Below are 20,970 nucleotides of genomic sequence, written 5' to 3'. Positions count from 1 at the left end.
CATTGGTCAGAATTTTTTTACTTTCTAATTTAGACCCTAGAAAGTGAAAACACTAGGCAAAGCCTAAAGCTTATTTTCCAGAATTTAGATTGCAGCAGGGCCTAACTCTAGGGGACAGTCACACTGACTAATATGTTTGGCTATTACGTTTTTGCTGGAATAAGTGATAAAAAGAACAAAATAAACAATAATCAGTGGAGATATTTGGAAGTCCTATATATATATATAAGTTGTCATCACACTGAACAGAAGGACTCACTCTTTTGCAAATCATAAATAATAATAAAAATAAATAAAAAACTGAGAATATATGCGTTTCAATTATGAATGGAGGAACCAAATGTTTGGCACATTGCACTCATGACAGAGTTGTACTCTCCATATTTCTACACTTCCATAGAAACTAGTTAATAATCTATACCTATTTAGCCTTGCCTACATAACCTACATAATCAACACTGGTGATCTACAACATGAACAAACAAAACAGCAATGACAACCCTGAACACCAGTACAAATTACAGCCATCTGGTGAAGTTTAACAGCTTTCACTTTTATTGAAAAATATACAGTAACTGTTATTTTGCAGGTGGAACTAAAGCAAGGCCATTGTATACACTGTATATATTATATCAATACAGAATAATAAAGACAAAGTGTCAAAAGAAAAACAGAAAATACTTAGAAATTAAAGAGATACTTTTATTTAGTTAATTACAGCTTTAGTGTTTTGTCAACCATTTTCTGTAGGAGCTAACTGGTGTTCTATTTTTTCATGTTATCTAAAGATTTAGTGTTATAAATTATTGTACTACTGTGGTCCTACAATAATCAGGCAAAGAAGCAATAGAAACCCCCATATCATCATATATAAACGTCCCTGTATGCATTGACTTGGGTACTATTAATGGCCTGAAAGAAAACTACTATTCAAAAAAGCTGTAGATGGAGCCACAGTGCTCTCAAAACCCTGCTGTAGTCCAGCATTCCAGCTCATTTTCAATCTCATAAATTCAGTTCCAGACATATGGCCTTCTTCAAAAGCTTTGCATGCAGCATGATATCTCCGAGACTGCTTCCTTAACCCATTATAGAAACTTAAGAAATTGGTACATTTGCAGATCCCTGTTTGTGCTAGCAGACAAAACGACAATGCAGCATTTCAGCCAAATATAAGGCAGCACGAGTTCCTTATACCCCATTGGCAAAGCCCTTTTCCAAACTATACTATACCCAACTTGAAATCACAGTAAGAAACAGGAAGTCAGCATTTCAATCATCATCTTGATTTTTTTCTTCTCAATCATACTTCACTGGTATTTCTGTACAGAGTGTCATGCTTTTTTCACACACCAATGAAAAACACTGACACAGATGAGATATGAAAGGAAGTGGAGGATTAGTTCTAATCTTTGAGAGCTAAAGGTGGTGCAAAACTTAACTGAGACCACCATGCTAAGGTAAAACACCAATGAGAGTTGACTGAAAATGCAAACTGATGTCTATATCTGTGCAATAGTCCTGTACTATAGAAACCAGAAGTGTAGGAATACAAATAATTCTAGAAAATGCTGGTCTCCGCAGTTCTTAGTGTGTTTGTAATGTCAGATTACAGGGCCGACACAGTTCACTAAACTATAACATTAATAAAAAATAGCAAATGTACAGTAAATGAATAACTAAACATAATGTACATATATCAAAAATGGAAAACTTTTAAATAATCTCTCCAAAACTGTAAGTAACTTGAAAGGATTTTGTGTGATTGAAAAACACCTGAACAACTGTTGATATGGATTGTTTGATGATTTTCATGGTAAATTGGAGTCTATTGGAGTGCTACTGTATCTTGTCAGTATTATGGCAAACTAGGTTACTGTTAGCCTCTATTTTTCTTGGTAATTTATAAAGGTCTCATTATAGAGGACCTTTGAAGTTGAAGCGTTTTCCAAGCGTACCTAATGCAATTCCATTAGGTGCCACTGGTGGTGCAGAAATTAGACATTCATCTTCACCTTCACAGAAAAACATGTTTATTCTTTTAAATTCTTTAAGACTTCCAAAAGGAGTAAATATTAAGAAATTGCATTTTTGTCTAAGTATAACTGATGCAAAAAATCAAAGCACTAACTCTCTAAGTGGCTACTGGTTTTACATGTAAAGTCGCATCAGAGGGTGTTGATCTCTCTTTAAAACCTAAATGCAGGAATACATAGAAATAATTACAAGATTCAGAGATGAAAACCCCTCAGAGCTGATGAGCACTGTTTGAAGTTCTAGGCAATATTCTAGACCCTGAATATAAGAGATGTCTCATCTTTTTCTATCTGATCCTATATGACACTAATGAAAAATATACTTCTGCATAGCCCTCTTGACATCAATCTTTTTAATTCACACTCAAAGAAAAAGCTGACAACAAGTCATTGGTTCAACACCAGCCACTCAACCGCAGACTGCTGCTGTCAAGTAATGCAACGTCACAGTGCTTTCGGTTTCTCTTTCTCTTATCAATCTGAACCTCTACACGTCTACATGATTGAGAATTTCATGTGACCTGACAAGAAATCCTTTAACATGCACAAAGCACATGACAAAGTCCAGATCTACAAAATAAACAACTCCCAACATAAAAAAGTAACATATGCCAGAGATTAAGGCCACATCCACACTAATCTGTTTTCGTTTAAAAATGCAATGATTTTGCTACATTTACGCCATTTATTTTTGCTCATACGCACTAGAATGGTGTTTTTCTCCAGTGAAGACTTTCAAAAACGCCCTCCATAACCACAAACTTTGGAAATGATTAGAAAATTGAAAGTGGAGGTTTAAAACTTAAATTGATTAGTGTAGATATGGCCACACTAAGTGTTCTACTGAACCTCCATATTGGACTTCGAAATCATTTAAGTCATCATTTGATCATCCTCATATCATTTTAATACAATTACTTTCTTTCTGCAGAACCCAAAAGAAGATGTTTTAATGAATATCACGGTCCATCTTTTCAGTAAAATGGCAGGAGATAGTGTCTCACTTTAAAGCTTAAAAAGGACCCAAAACTATAATCAAAGTACTCCATGCGACTCGTTCATGATATTCCAAGTCTTCTGAAGCATACAATGGGTTTTGGTGCCCTGTTTAAGCTTTAAAATGAGGCACTAACTTCTGCCAGTATTAGAAAGACAAACTGAGATATTATTTAAAACTTCTTTTAAATTCAGCATAAGAAAGAAAGTCAAACGGGTTTGGAATGATGTGAGGTTGAGAAGTTCATTTTTAGGTTAACTATCCCTATAATCCTTTACATCATTTTGGTTTTATGTACAAGACTTTATGATGGAATCATTGAGGACAAAAATTGTATAAAAAAAAAAAAGAAAAAAACAGGAATCTTAAGACTGTTGGGTGTTAGTTTGGAAGCATTTGGAAGGCATAGGCAAGTTTTATCCAAGTACTGCGTCATCATCAAATCCAGTGAACATGGAAGTATATGAAGTTTGGTTCAACAAAAAACATTTGTATCAGCACTCTCAGTGGTCAACACTGGAATTCATTAATGATACTCACGGGACTGTAAATTACCATTCTGAAATAGAATTACCTACCCATGGCAAACTCAATCACACAAATATGCAAGCACATTCTTCTCACAAGAGTGGCCGCTCTGGAGAAAGTCTCTAGTAACAGAGAGAGTTTGCATACCTGAACTAGGATTTGTAGTGAAAAAAAGCATACTGAGAATTGTAGGCTAGCTAGGGCTAAAACACACGTTTTCCCTTTTATCTCTACACTATAAACAGTCATTGTCTGTGTGCTAGCCTGAACATCCACCAATTGAGCATAACCCACCTCCACCCCTTTTTTCTGTCCTTACAAAAAACATTCTGGCACCGGGAGGTTTACTTTACACCCTAATCTCATCATCATCATCATCCATGTAGGTGAAGTCCCTGTCATCGTGCACTCTGGGTGAGCTGTACTTGATGTTGTCCATGTTCCCGTCAAATTGGTTGTGGGGCTTTTCTTCAAGGACAGTGGAGCCTGAACTGGAGACGGAACAGCTGTCCAGGTGCTGATGATTTCTGGTATGGAGCTCTGGAGTGTAAGGGTTGGTGCTGAGCCTCTGCCGTGGAGGTCGGATTGGAGGAAGGGTCTCCTCTTCCTCAACCTCGTTGGGAGGGCTCTGGGGTGGCGAACTGCATCCCTCGCTACTTTTTCCCTCTTCAAATCCGAGATCGTCATCGTCCCAGCCTTTCTTGTCCATCACGCTCAGGATGTCCCCCAACATGGAGGGCCCAAGATCGACATGGAAGGACATGATGGACTCGGCGTGTTTCATGCCTCCGGTGTATGGAACCGATGGACGCAAGTCAGTCAGCTCACCGAAATTCCGCTCCTCAAGCTCCAAGTCTGATGCAGTGTGCGCCACAGCTCTGTTAAGCGGCTTTCCACCGGCTTCCGGAAAGTTCTTTAAAGGACTCGAGGACACGCTCTTGGGAAGGTGGATTCGGCCTTGTCCTGCGTCATAGTCGTTCAAATAAGGCAGTGAGATTGCATTCTTTACGTAACTTGGTGAGCTACCAGGAGGTACCAGTTTGGCATTGTCAGGCTTGTCGCGACTGACAGACTGGGAGCGCTTACTGCTTCTGAACGTACGGGACAGGAGGCTCTGTTTAGGTGAGTGCTGTTGCACCTCAGGTTCCCGTGGCGGCTCCCCAGAGCGTGTGCTCAGAAAAGAGGTGTCCCCAAATGCATCCCCTCCTCGACCCACGTGCATAGTGTGCCGGAAATCTCCCAGAGGCGCACTGATCATCTCTGGAGTGAGGTCAGCCCGAGATCGCCGCTTCGACTGTGATGACGTGGACACAAGCTGCTTCAGAATAGGCATGATGATGTTCTCAAATACAGTCAAACAAAATCTAAGTCTTTTGTCACCAAGATGTAGGACGTCCTTTTCACAAAATGTAGATCCAGGACAATGGTCAGGATGAAAACTCCTCCAAGAAACAAGGACACATGGCTATTTTAATTCTTATGAAGAATTCGAATTCATCCGTCTCCAGCCTAAAGTATATGTAAACTGACCTATAGCAGAAGAGAAGAGAATGGGGAAAATAAATGCAATTTTACTATACAAGATTTCAACATATATAGCAAATAATCTCAGACAATTCAAAAGTCAAGTTGAATCTTTGCTGTATTTGAGAGAATTGTAAAAAATAAACTATTAAAAATAGAAATACTTAAGAAATATTGGCCTGGGCCATGCAGATGACATTGCAGGCTAAATTTATGTTTTCAAAAGTTTCCTTTTGTCTTTAAATTGCCCGTTTTCTTAGAATGGAAACTTTGACCAACACAGCCCAGGGAGAAAAATCTGGCCAGCGAACTAACTAGAAGCATTTCACCACAAAAGCCACTTGATGTGTTGCATAACATGAAGAGAGACGTTGAAGTGGTTAGAAAATGAATTCCTGTTGACAATACATCCCATTTGCAATGACCCTTTTAATTGTTCTTGGTTGAGGAAGTTCAGTGGTGAAAGGGTGACACATTGCACGAGTGTTGATTTACAGAGCTCTTGTTACTAAAAGATTTACGGTACCATGGTGGCAACCACTTAAACCAAAGCTCTGTACAATTCCAACTTGACTTACTATAACCATTTGAACCATCTGTTTAATCAAGGGTTAAGTCTGGAATTATGACACACAAATTCCATGCCTATTGACGTTCAGTGAGGAAACGTAGTATTGACTTGCATGAACATGTGAGGGTCAGTGCTGGCGTGGGACACTGGTGCTCTAAAAATTATCCTGAAAAAGCACACAAAAGACTTGAGTAAATTTACTGCTATATCCAGAAAGAAACAAACAAACCTCTACGGTCATGTTGGTGAAAGAATCACTATTGGCTAGTTATTTTTTGTCTTTACTCGCCAGCCTTTTGATGACATGTAAGTGTAATGCAAATGAAAAAGATATAAAGCAAACTGAGAAAGGGGGCATCTTCATATATATATATGACTTCAGAAATATAGTACATTGTACATTTTATTTTTATATTTTTCCTTATCGTTTTAATCAAATTTTTAGCTTTTTAAAAAAGTACAAATGTCACATTCTATCAATTTATATGATGTCATGAAATTGCACATTTAGTAATGATACAAGCTGTGACTGTTTGAAATTTCATAGACATTTTAAACAAAAAATTCACAAGGTTGGAACCTAATAATGAAAATTAGGGCTGTCACGATTATGAAATTTGGCTGACGATTAATTGTCAAACAAATTATTATGATTATGATGATTAATCGCCTGTTTTTGGGCTATGAGGACTAATTGTCTGTTTTAGGTCTTTCATGAATGTGACACTTAATTGTCATTCAGACTGTCACAATGTGTGCTTCATGCACACAACAAAGTAATTTATACAAATTTAGCTTGGGTCATATAATAAAATAAGTTATATGACTTCCTTTCCAGGCTTCAAAACCATATGAATGACAATCAAATGTAAAAGTATACATTTTTAAAATTAAAATAATATTTTAACTATCAAAATACTTCTAAATAACTAAAATCTCTCTCTCTCTCTCTCTCTCTCTCTCTCTCTTTTTTTTTTTTTTGGTAAGATTTAGTCTGTCCATTTTAAATTTTCACACTTTAATGATTCATTTAATATTTTTTTTATTTTTTTTTTTAACCCAGTCAACCTGTATAGCTATTTTATTATATTACATTACATATAGAAAAATATTTCTTCTTTTTTTTTTTCTCCCCAATTTGGAATGTCCAATTCCCAATGCACTCCAAGTCCTCATGGTGGCGTAGTGACTTGCCTCAATCCGGGTGGCGGAGGATGAATCTCAGTTGCCTCCACGTCTGAGACCGTTAACCTGCGCATCTTATCATGTGGTTTGTTGAGCATGTTATTGCGGCGACATAGCGTGTGGAGGCTTCACGCCATCCACCGTGATATCCAGGCACAACTCACCATAGAGCCCCACCAAGAGTGAACCACATTATAGCGACCACGAGCAGGTTACCCCATGTGACTATACCCTCCCTAGCAACCGGGCCAATTTGGTTGCTTAGGAGACCTGACTGGAGTCACTCAGCACACCCTGGGATTCGAACTCGCAAACTCCAGGGGTGGTAGTCAGCATCTTTACCCACAATATTTCTTCCTTAAATTGTTCCCTTCCACACATTATTTTAAGGCTCTCCGACTAACTCACAAACCATTATTTCACAATAAGGAAGACTTTGAGATTCTGTTTCTTGCATTACATTATCTTCATTCTCCACAGAAATAGATTAGGTGGGCATCTCCTGTGTCACTGCTTGTCATTAACACTTTGTGAATGAACCCGCAATGACCACAGATATTTGCCATTACATGGTCGTTAAATGAAAGTGAGACATCACTTACATTTTTGCAGGTGTTTGGCACAAGGCTCTGTGGATGGCGCACAAATCAGAGTGTTTAAGAAGCGGTTCATCTTCACACGCTCTCAAGAGAGCTGCTCTGACATCCGTGGTGCGGTTCGATGAGACGCTCAGGGTGCTTTCACACTAGCACTTCTGGTACGCACCAGAGTCCGAATGACAACAAAATTAGTGCCTGACCGATATATCGGTCAGCCGATATTATCGGCCGATATTAGCCTTTCACCGATATATCGGTATCGGTGTATATTTTACCGACAGGCGCCGATATGAAAACTTTTTTCAGAACATATAATGCAGAAAACAATGCTTTAGAATTGGTGTCATAGCGTAGTTTTTCCAGCAGAGCACGCTCCAACTCCACTGTTTACAGAGCTGACTCTGAGCTGACGGTTGCTCTGCAGGCAGGGCGGAGTTAAACGGTCTCTTCACTTAAATTACTAACTAGTTTGTTAAATACATACTGGAAAGTTAATAAAAAATGACCCCATCATTTTATATAACTAATATAATGCTAACCCTTTCCCTGACAACCATATCACTCATGTTTATCACATCTGTTTGCTGTTAGCCAGCTATAGTTTGTCAGTGCAGTCAGTAATATAGCAGATTGAAAGGTAAACATCAGAGCATCTTTTTGCAGCTCAGCAGACAACGGTGCGGTGGTGGATTGTGTGTGGTGAGTGTTGATTTCACACTTCGCTGTTACCTAGTTGGTGAGACACAATGCTGGAAAGTAAAATAAACCATCCGTCTTTTACTCTCCGTGACAACGAGCTTATAGCTATCTAGCTAATCACGTAACTAATTTCATTGTTGTCAGCTGAGTGGAAGCTAATGTGTAACCAAACTGTTTTGTTTAGGATTCACAGTTTGATACCCCCTTCAACCGAACAATTCCAGTCATTGCACTTATAAAATGTAATATTTAAAAGTCTGGTTTTCCAGACATTAAAATAGGATACATAATAATAGTAGATTTAATAAATAGTATATTTGCCTTGTGTAAATAATAATATATAGGAACTGTATCTAAAATAAATGAGGGGTTATAATACTTACAGGCTGGAAAAATAGACATTTATTCATTTTAATACCCTTTATATATATATATACATTTTTTATTTATTTATTTTTTATTTTTTTGAATGTGTTGAAACTTGACACCGGGCGACGCACCCTAAAAACGGCACCGTTAGATCGGGTTCATGCTGAAGAGCTGCTTAAATGTATGTTTTTTTTTCTTCTCTCGTAAAGTATAAATGCCAACACCACCATATGTCAAAAGGACTGATGCCTGTCAACCAAAATATGAGCTCATTGATGTCATTAAATGAGTCTGCTTTTTTATTCCATCAGTTACACCTGGTCGGAGGCTGCCGTATATATTTAGTTTATACATAGGTTTACATTCTACCTACGCTGCCGTTCAAAAGTTTAGGGTCACTTACTCATTCTTTATGTTTTTATTTATTTTATTTTTTCACATTTTAGAATAATAGTAAAGGCATCACAACTTTGGAATAATAGAAATAGAAATTATGTTGTGACTAAAAAAATCCAAAATAAATCAAAACTATGTTATATTTCAGCATCTTCAAAGTGGCCACACTTTGCCTAGATTTTGCAGAAATGTACTCTTGGCATTTTCTCAACCAACTTCTTGAGGTATCACCCTGGGATGCTTTTTAAACAGTATTGAAGGAGTTCCCATCTATATGCTGGGCACTTAGTGGCTGCTTTTCCTAATTATTCGGTCCAAGTCATCAATTTCAAAAATACAATTTTAGTTTTGTAATTAAATAAATTAATATGGTGGCACAATTATATTTTTGTCTGCAAAACTAATTTCAAACATTTAAGCATACGCCTTCAGATCAAAAGGTTTTTAAGATCATGAGAAACATTTCAGGCAAGTGACCCCAAACTTTTGAACAGTAGTGTAAATTTGATGGTGCAGCGGTCAAATATTTAGTAGAATGTAAATTGTGACTTAGTGCCCATTTACGCCACAACTAGGCTAAGTAACGTACGTATAGCTGGTGCAACCAGCCCCTAATGTTTATTTAGCTATTTATTTTATTTTTATTTATTTTTTATTTAAATGGTCAGCCATTGACTGATACTAAACAGTACTGATGTTTATTTAGCTGTTTTTATTTATTCTTTATTTTAATGGTCAGCAATTGACTTATACTAAACAGTACTGATGTTTATTAAGCTATTTATTGTATTTTTATTTATTCTTTATTTTCTCAGTGTTCATTTCTAGAATTTGTTGACAATGTATAATAATAATAATAATAATAATAATAATAATAGTGTCAAATGTTCTTTGGTAAAAATATTTGTTTAAGAAAGCAGCTTTCTGAGTACCTAAATCGGTGCACAATCCACATAGAAAAGGTCTGTTTTCATTCCAGCTCAAAAATTAGCTATATCGGTCACCATATCGTTATCGGTGAATTTTCCCTCTCTAAAATCGTTATCGGTCTCAAAAATCCCATATTGGTCGGGCTCTAAACAAAATTCGGTTCATTTGGGTGATGTGAACACTGTTTTCCGAACTCGGGTGCGCACTGTGTACCACACCCGAGTCCGCTTGAAAAGGTGGTCTGGGGTACGGTTCATGTGAACTCGGGTGCGGTTTGCTGCTAATATAAACCCAACCATACCAAATCACGGAAGTGAACGGCTATTGATGATGTATAATTTGCATCTTTGCAGGCTCCTGATCGTAATTATTATGGTTTAATGAATTTCTCATGCCAGCTTGTGTCCAAATAAATCGACTTCAGAGAGCAGCTCACATTCTTCACATCTCTTGCAACACGTCTGTGGACTCGCGGCAGACAAACGCTAATTTTCTTCACATCATTCCACATTCAGTGCATCCGTGGCAGACCAACATATTGGTTGTTTTGTGCATGTAAAGTTTTGGTGGTAAATCCAAAGAGATGAATACAGTGAAGCTGATGTCTTCTTGAGTTGTTGCCTAATTACAGTGGTAAACAGCGGACACTTGTACTCATGTTGATGATGTAATCAGACTGCAGTTCGGACCCAAAAAATATGATGTGAACAGAGACCAGCGGGGGCAGTGGGAGGAAATGAACTTGGGTTCGGTCCAAGTAATCGAACCAAGTGTGAAAGCCCTCAGAGTTCAACTGAATGAGACACAAGCGCGTTTTCCCGTGCGCTCATGAGATGCAGCATGAAGGGAAAGACCAGGCTAAATACAGCTTCTTAGGGTGCTTTCACACTTGGTTCGATTGCTTTCATAATAGCAGCGAACCGCACCAGAGTTCACATGAACCGTACCCCAGACTACTTTTTCAAGCAGACTAGAGTGGGGTTCGTGGGTGTGCACCCGAGTTCGGAACACAGCGTTCACACCACCCAAACAAACCGAACTTTGACATCATTCGGGTGCGCACCAAAAGTGCTAGTGTAAAAGCACCCTTAATCACTTGCTTTTCGGTAAAACGTTCTTGGTGCTTCAAGACTACACAACTCAATCACTGACGTGTGAAATGTTAATATTTACTAGCCAGTGGTGAATAACAGACATATTTTAGTCGCATAGCGCAAAATTTACTCGCATATGCGAGTGTTTTACTTGCAATAGACCTTATTCACACTAGCACCATCTTTGATTTTTTAATGGGTATGACAATGAGGCTGTGAGGGCTAGCCTTACCATATCTTCAATGGCATGAATGGTATAAAGCTGTATAAAGCTCCTAGATCACATCTGATTTTCCACAACTCATGTTGTCTAGAGTTTGGTACTTTGTATACTGCATGTTCTTGGACAGATATTTTTAAAATGTTTTTACCGCAGAACGATCCAAAAACATTTTGTAAACTGTAGTACAGCCCATTGAAGAGACTGTAAGTCTGTCCATCACAGCCTCATTGTCATTCACATAAAAAAAATTTAAAAAATCAAAGATGGCACTAGCGTGAATAAGGTCTATGTAGAGGGCTGATAAAGCAAAAATTTAATAAAAGAGTGATATGTAAATCAGAAATTAAAGCTGTTTAATTCTGAAATAGGTCAAATCTAGGGTTGTTACAATTTTTTAATCAGTTTAACAGAAGAGCACATTAAGAAATTACAGACAAAATGTAACTCAAAGTAGCATAATTTGCTTTACAAGTGCAACAAAAAATGTGCGATCGAAGACCACTAAAGGGGTGCATGTGGCCTGAAGCACCAATCCCAGCCACAAATCCCCTTTCTTTCCAAATCCATGTTCACCTTGTGATTACATAACCATGAGCTCAGAGGATCCTGGGAGATCAGAGCAGCAAAAGGCTGCATTTCTTCTTATATTTGACTCCAGCTAGTATGGAATCCACAGTACTATGTGCAAGGCTCTTATATCATCAGAAAATCTAGACCTTTACTCACTGTTCTACTCTACTGCATCTGCCTGAGATATGACTTCCAGACCGAGTGCTGACATGATAGTTTTTCTTTTCCCTTCTTACCTTTCTAATGTTCCCAAACCTCTACTTTTGTCTGCTTCAATCTTTTCATTTATAACTTGGGATGGGAATCATCAGGAATTAAAAAATTCTAAATCTGATTCCAATTCCACAATTCTGGTTCCCATAATGTCCTTTAACGATTTTTAAGGAATAAATTGTTAAAGGCACGATAAGGCATTTATTACCCCATGGAGCCTCTTGTCAAATTAGATAATTTCATATTTCAAATCAATAGTAATAAATTGGAAATAAATCGCATTACAAAACACAATTCTTGCCCCAAAAAAAAAAAAAAAAAAAAAAAAAAAAAAAACGTAATACTGCTTTACAAATATAGCATTTAATGCCAAAAAGCTGATTAATTTGTGCGATGCTAATATAAAATGTAACAAAAAAATAAGACAGTGGCAAGAAGTTTGCACTGGGAGAAGAATGCAAATGCTCCAGAACAGTTAACAAAAATCATTCGTTTCAGGTATTTATTTTTGTAGCCAAGGTAAATGGTCAGAAATTGGAGATGGATGGTGCATTCGTGTCATGTTGTAATAACGCGATTCTGACTTTTAAACCATTACTTTCTTTGTAGAAATCTTAATTGTTGTAAACTCGGTATTCTATGAGAACCCCGACTTGATGTTGTGACATCAGGAAAAAGAACCAAAATGGCATTGGCCTCAACAGTAAGAGGTCCTTTACATATATTTATTTTTGGTGTTCCATTTAATTATAGCCAGTGTCACCTGGTGCGCTTTCTTTGTTCAACATTTTGAAAGAACTTATAAAAGGTGAATTTATGAACTTACATTTGATGAAAATTTTGTCTGTCAACAACAAAGCCACGCATGGATCCGTTTTGGTGTTACCGAGTCAGAGGACGTGAACAGCTCCAAGTAGAATCTCTTAACTACTGTAATTCTGACAGGATGTAAAAGCAGCAGAAGTTTAGGATCCAAAACTTTGTCTGGGTTGAGTACTTGTATACAGTTTCATGCATTGCAAAAACCTAGGTGGAGAATGTACATAGACGGTAGACTTCTGCACACGGTTGCAGAGCAGAAGTAAGATGCATATCGAGGCCATGACCTTTTTGACCCAGCACTAGCAGAGGAAAGTGGCAAAACCCTGTCAGCAAATAGATAGAAATACATACAGCATTGCATGGAGTGTAATGTCATACTGTGTTCTCTACAGTTCTGACTAAGAACCAGTTCTCAATTCCCAACCCTTTTTGTTAACTACTCTTACGCAATATTTTTTCTTTGATTCTACATATCCTTTCTCTCAAATTGATACATATTACATGTCTTGGAAGACTAATGATGACTATATCATCCTATTGTAGAGTCACCGCAGAGGGAATTAAAACAAAGGGAAAGTGAAAAAAAGAGAGAGAAAGAGAATAAGAGAGAATCATATGGATTCAAGTGGTCTTTGAGTTCATGGCAAACCTTTAGATCCCCAGATGGGTGCTGAGATTTATCATTTAATAATCATATTATCTGCTTCTTTACAAAGCAGACGCCTCTTAATGTTGATGACCAACAGCAGACAAAAGACCTTTCTAGACTAATCAATCCCTTAAACAAACCAAGATCACAGACATTGAGTTGTAAAACAAACTTAAAATTCTTTAAAAAAAAAAAAAAAAACACTTGCCCAGTTTCTCTGAAACTACGGTGAAAACATTTCAACAAAGCACTTGTTGCCGTCTAGACGGTTGTCCGTGATTCTCCATGTTTTCAAACATGACTACATAACCACCCCCAGGTTGCATGCATGCCATCTGGATGAATGAGATCTAGGCAACATTATTCCAAAGACACGTCACCCCACCAAAACATTTGCATCTCTGACAACAAAAGCCCGTTGAGGTCAGAAGGGACTGTAGCTCTGCGAGAACAGAAGGGGTTTTGATAAATAAGCTCGTCACTCGAGTCAAAGAACTGGCCGTCCTTGCGGAGGATTCAGCTCTGCCCGCTGGTGGCCTGGCCTCATTGTTAAATCACAGTATATCGACCCCACTACTCAGTGTGCTCTAGATAAATATGTTTTGAGTATGTGTGTGTTTGTATGCATGCACAACAAAGAGAAAGAGAGCCTAGTTCCTGTGTGTGAAGGATTTTTCCATTAAGAATACATTTTGTAATTATTGGAAGTAAAAAATACACCGATCAGCCACTACATTAAAACAGCCTGCCTAATATTGTGTAGGTCCCCCTCGTGCCGCCAAAACAGCGTCAACGCGCATCTCAGAATAGCATTCTGAGATGCTATCTTCTCCCCACAATTTTACAGAGCGGTTATCTGAGTTACCGTAGACTTTGTCAGTTCGAACCAGTCTGGCCATTCTCTGTTGACCTCTCTCATCAATAAGGCATATTCATCTGTAGAACTGCCACTCACTTGATGTTTTTTTGTTTCTGGCACCATTCTGAGTAAATTCTAGAGACTGTTGTGGATGAAAATCCCAGGAGATCAGCAGTTACAGAAATACTCAAACCAGCCAGTCTGGCACCAACAATCATCCATGTGATTATCTAATCAGCCTATCATGTGGCAGCAGTGCAGTGCATAAAATTGTGCAGATACAGGTCAGGAGCTTCAGTTAATGTTCACATCAACCATTAGAAAATGGTTTCCCCAAACATAGGGAAAAATGTGATCTCAGTGATTTGGACCGTGGCATGATTGTTGGTGGCAGATGGGCTAGTTTGAGTATTTCTGTAACTGCTGATCTCCTGGGATTTCCACGCAGAACAGTCTCTAGAGTTTACTCAGAATGGAAAAACATCCAGTGAGTGGCAGTTCTGTAGATGGAAACACCTTGTTGATGAGAGAGGACAACAGAGAATGGCCAGATTGGTTCGAACTGACATGGTCTACAGTAACTCAGATAACCACTCTGTACAACTGTGATGAGAAGAATAGCAACTCATAATGCTATTCTGAGATGCGGGTTGGAGCTGTTTTGGCGGCACGAGGGGGACCTACACAATATTAGGCAGGTGGTTTTAATGTTGTGGCTGATCGGTGTGTTATAAAGCGTATCAAGAATGAGAATTAAGTTAGCCTAATTTGCTGTTATGATAACAAAAAATGCCAACTTTTAAGGAATTAGCTTAAATTTATAACATTTACCATTCAAATCCTAACTGAATTGTAATATGGTGAAAAATATTTCATATTTATCTAAATGTATTTCTTTAATTTATCATTGTTCTTTTTGTTTTTACTCAGTAAATTACTTTTAAATATGGTAAGACAAAGCAAAATGACAAACACAAAGCTTAAATTTCCAAATAGAATTATCCAAATTATCAAAGTTCCAAAAAAAGGTTAGTGTCTTTAGTCCTGTTCATGTCAGTTTCCAGCAATCCCAGCATGTAAACATGCTTCATTAACTGCTAAACTCAAGGGATTTCAGAGCATGTAATTTGTGTTAGGCGTCATTACACATCAGTACAAAATCCTAAAAGCTCCTGAAACTCAGCATACTAGTTAAGCTCTCTCTGGACCAATGTATATGAGTATATCAGAATCCACTGGAGACCCACAACTTCACAGCTGCACAGTGAGGGTCTAACCATCTTCGGGGCCGCACTTCAGCGGGGGCCCATTTTACAGACTAAGATCCAGAATAGCAGGAGACCTACTCTGGTCTCTTCAACATTCCTAAGCATCAAACATGAGCAAACATCTCAGTCTGTCTTGTCTGGCAGGAGGTACTAGAAAAACAAGCAATGTATTGTGTTTTTAAAATATCTTGCAGTTTTTTCTAAGTATGATTGTGCCATCAAACGCACAGTTGGATTAATAATACACTCTTTTACAGTATGCACTCAAGTCACACTTTAAGGAATTAAAGCAATCAGAGTATAAATGATTCACATATTTGCAACAAGCATCTTTTAGATGTTGAAACTTACAAGCACACACCATCTCCCATGATTCATGATCATGCTGTTAACTCATGATGTCACCATCTCTTGCGTAAAGCGCACTCGCATGCAAAGCACATGGTGGGAAATCAGATAAGACTGTTGCAAGTGATGCCAGCTGTCACTTAATGTAAACGGCACTATTTATAGATCTGTTTTAATCTTTTAAGAGAGATCATTACTTATTAAACAGGGTGCTGCTGAGCTCCGGAAGATATCCTAACAATCTACCATCATAACAGCATGTTTCTCTAAATATGGTATGAAACACTGGAACTTTTTACCATGTTTTATACAGACCTATAATCAATAAGATACGAGAGGCTGTGATTTAATGTAAATGTAGTTAAAATCTGCTATATAGCCATCACTATATTTATTTTAGCATGGCTGGAACACTGTATTGACCAATGAACTATCCATTTTATAGTTAAGCATAGTTCACAAATAAAATAAAATAAAATAATGATTAAAAAAATAATTTTATTTAATAAATACCTTTGTAGTTACTTCAAAATGAAGTAAATTTTATTTGTATTATTGCTCAAAACACTTTGTATTGCTTTTAAAGCACTTATAGGTGCAGAATTTTACGTTTAAAATATTTACAACTATCAGAGAGTGAGGTAAAACAATGAAGATTTTTTTAGTAATGGAAAAACATATTAGTAATATCTTCATACAGGCGTGTGGAGAAACGGCCTGTGCCAGACTGTAACTCATTGAGATGTAGGGTAGCAGGATTTGAGACACACTCATCCATTTGATTAACGTCAGGACAGAACCCTGGATAATCCCTTTAAGAACTTAACATCGCTTTTAAGCGTCTCCACTTTTCAATTTAAACTGCAAGGTTGCAGGTGCCGGCAGTAAAACTGACACCTACAATTCTTGCTCATTTGGCACAATGCCCTCCATATTAACAGTTACTGCAGTCAAATCAGTCATAAAACTACCAAAACATAAACTTTTAAAAACATAAAAGCCAGAAAAACTTGAAAGTTAAGTATTAAATGCAAACTCTCTCTGCAAGATACCCTGCAAAAAAACGTACACTATGGTGTGATTCTCGACAAATCAGTTCTGAGCACTGCTGTTATCTGTCAAATAACTGTGATGCATTTTCTCAGTATCAAAATAAGCATCATGCTGTCTATACCTCTAACATGTATGCAAAGTGTGTACATTATCTCTAATGCAAAAGCATCTGTGTGTGTGTGTGTGTGTGTGTGTGTGTGTGTGTGTGTGTGTGTTTCTGACCTATACCTTTGGTGACAAAATTTCAAAATTTCAAAAAATAAAATAAATGCCAAGGTTATTGTTTAGTAAACCTAATTAGTTTCAATTAAAAGAGGACACAAATCAATAGGAAGTTCCAATCTATCTCTGTAAACAGGTTTGTGTAAGAGTGTGTAATCGTCCAATTGTCACAGCACACTTGGCACAAACCTTTTAAACTCCCTAGGGCTTTAATGGACAACACTTACAGAGATCAGGAACTGGTTGAAGAGTGCAGCATAAAAGAAACCTGTGCAATTTTCAAATGTCAACTTGTTATTATTGACTACAATTTCAACCTGTTTTTCCTGTTAACTTTGACTGAATAGAACTGAGACTTCATACAAAGCATCACAACAAGGGGCAACTACATCCACGGCGAAGCAATAATTAAAAAAGAATCTTGCTGCGAAAGTTACTTATAGACACCGTTTACACCTGGTATTAAGATGCGTTTCGGGAGATCCAATCACAAGTGGCAAGCACTAAATACAGGTCTCAATGAGGTCGAAAATGTTTTGTGATCAACTCACAGAAACCACATACGTCAAACACACGTGACCACATCGCATTTGAGGTGTAAACGCTTAACCGTCCTGAATGTGTCAAGGACAGCAGCGAAGCGTCACCCCTTACCTGTCAATCAACTGTTGTGCTAAAACAAGTGTTGAAACTTTGCCAGTTATGTGCTGCTTTAAAACGAACTGTCTGATCAGAAAATTTGAAAAAGCAGATACATACAAGCATGAGAACTTCACAGATTTTCAAGGGGTCACAGATGACAAGCATACACATTTAAAGCTCTGCTAACACAGGTACAGTACTTCACTAAAATAACAGATAATTTTGCTCTAAATGTTACATTTGTGCTTAGAATAAATTTCAACTGCACCTGGGAGAAACAGTGCAATGACATAGTGATTTATGTATGCTGTCATGAAATCAAAGACCCTTCCCTCGAAATCCAAACACAAGTGGTCACAGGAGACATATTTAGTGATCAGGTGTAAACAGTGAAGTGTCTCGCCTGACCGCATGTGATCGGATCACCCGAGACGCATCTTAATACCAGGTGTAAACAGGGTCAAAGTTGATTTCTGGGTTACTATATTAAATATTTCCTTAAATAATGTCCATTAATTATAACAAATGCTTATTTGAAGTTCGCCATTGAAAATTATTACGAGATCTTTATGAAATTTACATCAGGTGAGGGCTAAACATATGTTTGAAGGAAACACACACACACACACACACACACACACGAGTTCAGCCACACCACCTTCCCAGTCGACTTCTGAAAGTTTTCTCTTGGCTTGACCAAGACAGGATATTATGTCAGCTTAGTCTGCATTCGGCAGTCAGTGGGGTAAACAGATATACCATGTGTGTTTGTGCTTTGGGTTTCTCTGCCAAACATGTTGATGCAAACCACAAGGATTAGAATGCAGAAAACACTAAAAACCATGTTCCAACCAGTGAGGTCTCATATGCCACACAAACACACATTTGTTGCCCTTTTACAAAGTGGTTTGAGTTCAGGTTTAACTATATAGCCTACTTCTAAATGAAGCTTTAGCTTTTCTGAAAAGCCACCATTACTGCACATTTTCCAGGAATCATGCTGCTTTTAACTGTCAGTCAACTTCTGCAAGGTGAAAGCTGTCGGTCTGTAATATCTGCGTATAACAGACAGAACTTGGCCCTACTAATCAAGTAGATGATTAACTTTCCACATCCTTTCCACTCCACATTCCTGTCGATGTCCTCTACCAAAAGCCCATGGGTTTGGATTTAGCCGGCAATTCTCTGAGAGCTGTTTTTTTTACACACAAACGGAACACTTCAAGCTCCAGGTTGAGAGGAGGGCAAATAAGGATCCATTTTGAAAACGTAAATGACATAATGGCTCTCTGCTCTGGAACAGCTAAGCTGGTCTGAACTGCTCTTATAGCGTCAAAAAAATTCAGGCCCACAAACCTTTCCAAATGGAGTCATCTCGACTCTGAAGTATCGGCATGTTTTTGACAATTTTTTACAAATGTAATACCTTAAACATTACATTACCCGCTAAGAATATACACCAATGCGAGTGAAAACACTGGAGACTGGAAACTGAAAACAGTCGAATCATGGTACACTTCCATGTTCAGGAAAATCTAACCGCGCGTCTTTGAACTCGCAGAATGCACAAGCGCCTGGAACTATTTGCACTAATTTGTAGGCCCAGAAGGTGGCGATATTCACACTTGAGCCATTGCTGTCACAAAGAAGTGCTAGAGGATGTAATCAGCGGTAAACAACAGGAGACAAAGGTAAAAACAACAACAGTGGATGTGCACGTCAAGAACGAGTGTGTGAGGAGGTTGGGAGATACCAGTGGCGGAGAGGCAGCGGTTTCTAAGCTTGATTCTAGTCCACTCTCTGACAACACAGTGGGTCGCCGCATCCCTGACATGGCACAGGATGTGTTAGTGAGCACCAGGCACAGCCCATTGTTTGCACTCCAAATCGATGAATCCACTGATGTGGCCAGCATAATTCAGTTAATAACTTACGCACTTTTCTTGTTAAACAATAAATGATTAAAAATGATTAAATAATGTCAAACAATCTGTTCAGATGAGTACAATGCCATCGTGTACGTTGTGTCACAAGCAGCCCTCTACATTGCGAGTAAATCACTCGCATATGCGACCAAAAAACATCGGTTATTACCCACTGGCAAGTAAATATTAACATTTCACTCACCAGTGATAGAGTTGTGTAGTGTCGAAGCACCGAGGCCCTTTTACTGAATAAAAAGCAGTTGATTAAGAAGCTGGATTCAGCCTCATCTTTCCCTGCATGCTGTCTCATGAGCGCACAGGAAACAGCACTTGTGTCTCATTCAATTGAACTCCGAGCATCTCAGGGAACCGCACCGCGAATGTCACAAGAGCAGCTCTCTTGAGAGCATGTGAAGATGAACCACTTCTCAAGCACTCTGATGTGCATGCCGTCTACAGAGGCTTGCGCCAAACTCCCGTGAAAATATAAACAAGGTATAAACGTATTCATTTTGTGAACGCAAAGCACTCCGGTTTCACTTAACGGCCATGTAATGGCAAATGTACGTGGTCATTGTGGGTTTATTCACGCAGTGTTAATAACACGCAGTGAGACAGAGGAGATGCCCTGCTCTATTTCTGTGGAGATCATAAAATGCAAGAAACAGAATCTCAAAGTCTTCCTTCACAAGAAATAAGGGCTTATGGGTTAATCAGAGAGCCTTAAAATAATGTGTGAAAGTGAAGAATTTAAGGCAGAAATATTTTACTATTGCATAATATAATATAATATAATATAATATAATATAATATAATATAATATAATATAATAGCTATTCAGGTTGGCTGGGTTACAAGAGAAGCAAAAGAAAACAAAACATTGAAAAAGTCCAATGGATAAAAAGTAAATCGGACAAATAAGAGAGATATATTTTAGTTATTTAGACATATTTTGATAATTAAAATATTATAATTATTTTACATTTTTTACTTTTATATTTGACTGTCATTCATACGTTTTTGAAGCCTGAAAAGGAAATCATATACCCTTATTTTATAGGGTATATGATTAATCATATTAATCATCATAAATCGCAATTATTTGTTTGACAATTAATTGTCAGCCAAATTTCACAATCGTGATCCCTAATTTTCATTATTAGGTTCCTACCTTGTGAATTGTTTTGTTAAAAATGTGTACGAAATTTCAAACAGTGACAACAGCTTGTATCATTATTAAAAATGCGA

The 20,970-nt window shown here is 37.8% G+C and overlaps 1 protein-coding gene across 1 annotated transcript in view; it reads right to left on the bottom strand.

Moving 5' to 3' along the window:
* Positions 1–532: 532 nt before the first annotated feature.
* The window catches only part of LOC127426709 (cdc42 effector protein 4-like), a 37,627-nt gene continuing 17,189 nt past the window's right edge, over positions 533–20,970 (bottom strand). Inside the window, exon 2 of the mRNA XM_051673668.1 lies at positions 533–5,091. Coding sequence (XP_051529628.1) covers positions 3,911–4,894 — 984 coding nt within the window. The 5' untranslated portion in view covers positions 4,895–5,091 and the 3' untranslated portion in view covers positions 533–3,910. The remainder of the gene's footprint in view (positions 5,092–20,970) is intronic.

Source organism: Myxocyprinus asiaticus, chromosome 36, assembly GCF_019703515.2.
Source record: "Myxocyprinus asiaticus isolate MX2 ecotype Aquarium Trade chromosome 36, UBuf_Myxa_2, whole genome shotgun sequence".
In the NCBI taxonomy this organism is placed as follows: Eukaryota; Metazoa; Chordata; class Actinopteri; order Cypriniformes; family Catostomidae; genus Myxocyprinus; species Myxocyprinus asiaticus.
The sequence above is the reverse complement of the archived record's forward strand: the minus strand, read 5'-3'. Positions and strand labels throughout refer to the sequence as shown.